The following is a 3,116-nucleotide window of genomic DNA, read 5'->3' as shown; positions in this document are numbered from 1 at the left end:
AAAAAAAAAAAAAAAAAAAAAAAAAAAAAAAAAAAAAAAAAAAAAAAAAAAAAAAAAAAAAAAAAAAAAATAATTAAATTATTTTTTTTTTTTTTTTTTTTTTTTTTTTTTTTTTTTTTTTTCATATATGATGTTCCAAAGAAATAATAATTTGAGACATGTATACAATATAACATGAACACATTAAAATCTTAAGGAATAAAAATCATCCATTCCATTTAATTTACTTGTTCAGTTTTATTATCAGCTTCTTTTTCTTTCAATCCTTTTTTCATTTCAACATAATTATGAATTCTTGATATATTAATTTCTGTTGTGCATATTTGTTGATGCAACCACGATAATTCTTCATCCTAAAAAAATTATTAACAAGTATATGTAATTTTTTTTTTTTTTTTTTAATTCACTTAAAATTTATAAATTATATAATTTTGCATAAACAATATTTTATGTGCAGTTATTTTATTAAATGTAAAAATATAAATACATGTAGTTACCAATTCTTTGAATAAATTTATTGCTCTTTGCAAGTGTTGGTTTAAAAGATTTATAGCTTCATTAAAGGTAAACTCAACCATTACGTTAGCCTAATAAATAAAAACAACCAAATAAATCAATATATATATATATATATATGTGAATATTTATATGGGTGAGTATCTTTAATTTTTTGAATAATTTATTTACCCCTAGCCATAACATAATATTGTCAAATTTTTCGATGATTCCCTTAGCATACAAAGATTCTTCCACGGGAAATAATGTTACTAAATTTTTGTTTTTTCCCATTTGCTATTAAAAGGAAAAACATAAACAAATAAATAATATATATATATATGTATGTATTATATATGTATACCTTTTTTTTTTGAAAAGTTTTCACAACTCTTAAGGCATCTGTTAATTCTGGTATTTTTTTTTGAGTGTTCAATTGTCTAGTTACAAAGGAATGTTCCATAAATTTATATTTCCTGTAAACAAATCATATTAAAACAGTTTTACATTTAAAAAATAAAAATATAATAATGAGGGTATATATATATATATATATATATATATATATATATGTATAGGATGTAAAATAAAAGAATACAACATATGGATAAGCGTTCTATATGAAGAACAATAATAAATAATTCATTCATCACATTTAACAAAAAAACAACATAAAATGAAAAATAAATAAATAAATATATATATATATATAAATTCCATATTTTTCAAAGTGCATAAGTTTCTATTAAGTATATATTACAATAAAAGTTCTCTTGCTTGGCGGAGTATATTTTCCTCATTTTTATTTTGTAAAAATTCCGCGATATGTTCCTGTATAAAATAAGAAATGTAAAAAAATGGAAATAAATTTTTTTTTTTTTTTTTTTTTTTTTTTTATTTTCCCAACTATATATTTCGCTCCTGGAATATTCCTTAGAGATTTGGTATTATCAGTTAAATCGTCAAATGACATTTTCAAAAGTTTAATAAATAAATAAATATAAAGTCTGAAATACAATGAATTTGATATAATATATATATATATATCTATAATATATAATTCTGTGATTTAAAATAATATAATTTTTTTTTTTTTTTTTTTTTTTTTTTTTTTTTATTTCTTTGCAATTCATAAAAAAAATCCCGTGTATTTTTTTATTCCCTATTTATTTTTGCGGTTCGTTATAATATATATATATATAAATATAATCTAAGCGTACATGACATAAATTTATTTTTCTATTTACATAAAATGATGGAAATTTGTCCTCCTTTTATAAAAGTAGTACAATTTTATTGTAATTATTATAATAAAAATTATGATACTATTTAACTATTAAATATAAGTTTATTCATTTTTTTTATAATGTTATTTTTAAAAGAACAAAAAAGGAACATTATGCATTGTGACTTGAAATTAACTGTTAAAATTATAAAGATAACTACTCTTTTTAATAATGCATAGGTTATATTTTTTCTATATATTTAAAAAAAATTAATATTTGAATTATATATATATAAAATATATATAAATGTTTTTCTTTTCCATTGAATGAAAAATTGTTATTCATTTATGTATATAAAAATTTTGTCTATATAATAATTAAATAAATGAATAAAAGTATTTAAATCGTCCCTACAATTAAATAAAAAATAAATTGTTTATTAGTGTTTTCATATATTACTAAATCTTAATATGTTAATTGAAGGAAAAAATATGATATATAATTTTTTGATTTAAAGAAAAGAATTATATTCATTGTGTTATATACCATGATAATAAGAGTATATATTATTTTATATTTGCAATAGGACTTATTTTTATTGTTACAGTTTTCATTTCAAGGAAATGAATACAGATAAGAAATATGTACATGATATAATTATATATATATATATATATATATATATATATATGTGCTATTTTAAAAATGATAATGGTTTGTTATGATTTCAATTCCTTTTATTTTTAAAATATGAATTGTGCATCTACGATTATTTGCTTGAACAATTTAACAAAAATGTTGATAACCATTATTTACAGCAAATAACATTTTCCCTCCTATTCCCATTCGAATACAATCCCTATGACTAATAACACCACAGCTAGTTTGCATAACCCAAAGGCCCGTGTTAAATCTCGTCCGAAATTTAAGTTCATGGGGAGTTAGCCAAATATCTCGACTAGGTTTTGAAACAACCCGGATATTTCTAATGACCTATAAGAACAAGATTTAATATATACAAACATATTAATATATATATATATATATATATATATATATATATATATATATATAATATGTTTGGATAAAAAATGTTGGCGCATTATCATATTTTATTTATTCTCTTTATAAATATATAACTTAATATTATATATACATATATATATATATTATTTTTACTGGTGCTCCTTTATAATGCTTTAGTAGTATATCTATTTTTGTGCCTTTAATAGAGAAACCTCTGATAAGACCTTCTTTTTGTAATAACTCCAAAATTTGAACATTCAAAACATGGAATGGACATTTTTGAGTCATGGAATCTGTTCGTAATAAAGATACAACCATTTCACATGCTCTCTGCATTTTCCTTTCTTTTATAATTATATATATATATAT

At 19.4% G+C, this 3,116-nt stretch overlaps 2 protein-coding genes across 2 annotated transcripts; both read right to left on the bottom strand.

The window, feature by feature from the left end:
• Positions 1-218: 218 nt before the first annotated feature.
• PGSY75_0718500 (putative prefoldin subunit 3) lies at positions 219-1,468 on the bottom strand (the record flags this gene model as incomplete). The annotated part of the gene is made up of 6 exons (XM_018785026.1): positions 219-353; positions 498-587; positions 688-792; positions 860-971; positions 1,256-1,326; positions 1,403-1,468. The coding sequence occupies 6 exons, from the start codon at positions 1,466-1,468 to the stop codon at positions 219-221; spliced, it is 579 nt and encodes a 192-aa protein (XP_018642527.1).
• Positions 1,469-2,507: 1,039 nt separating this feature from the next.
• PGSY75_0718400 (putative mitochondrial ribosomal protein S8 precursor) lies at positions 2,508-3,083 on the bottom strand (the record flags this gene model as incomplete). Its single annotated transcript, XM_018785025.1, has 2 exons — positions 2,508-2,714; positions 2,901-3,083. 2 exons carry the CDS (start codon positions 3,081-3,083, stop codon positions 2,508-2,510), a joined length of 390 nt encoding a protein of 129 aa, XP_018642526.1.
• Between the last annotated feature and the right edge of the window lie 33 nt (positions 3,084-3,116).

This window comes from Plasmodium gaboni, chromosome 7 (genome assembly GCF_001602025.1).
Source record: "Plasmodium gaboni strain SY75 chromosome 7, whole genome shotgun sequence".
Classification (NCBI taxonomy): Eukaryota; Apicomplexa; class Aconoidasida; order Haemosporida; family Plasmodiidae; genus Plasmodium; species Plasmodium gaboni.
The sequence above is the reverse complement of the archived record's forward strand: the minus strand, read 5'-3'. Positions and strand labels throughout refer to the sequence as shown.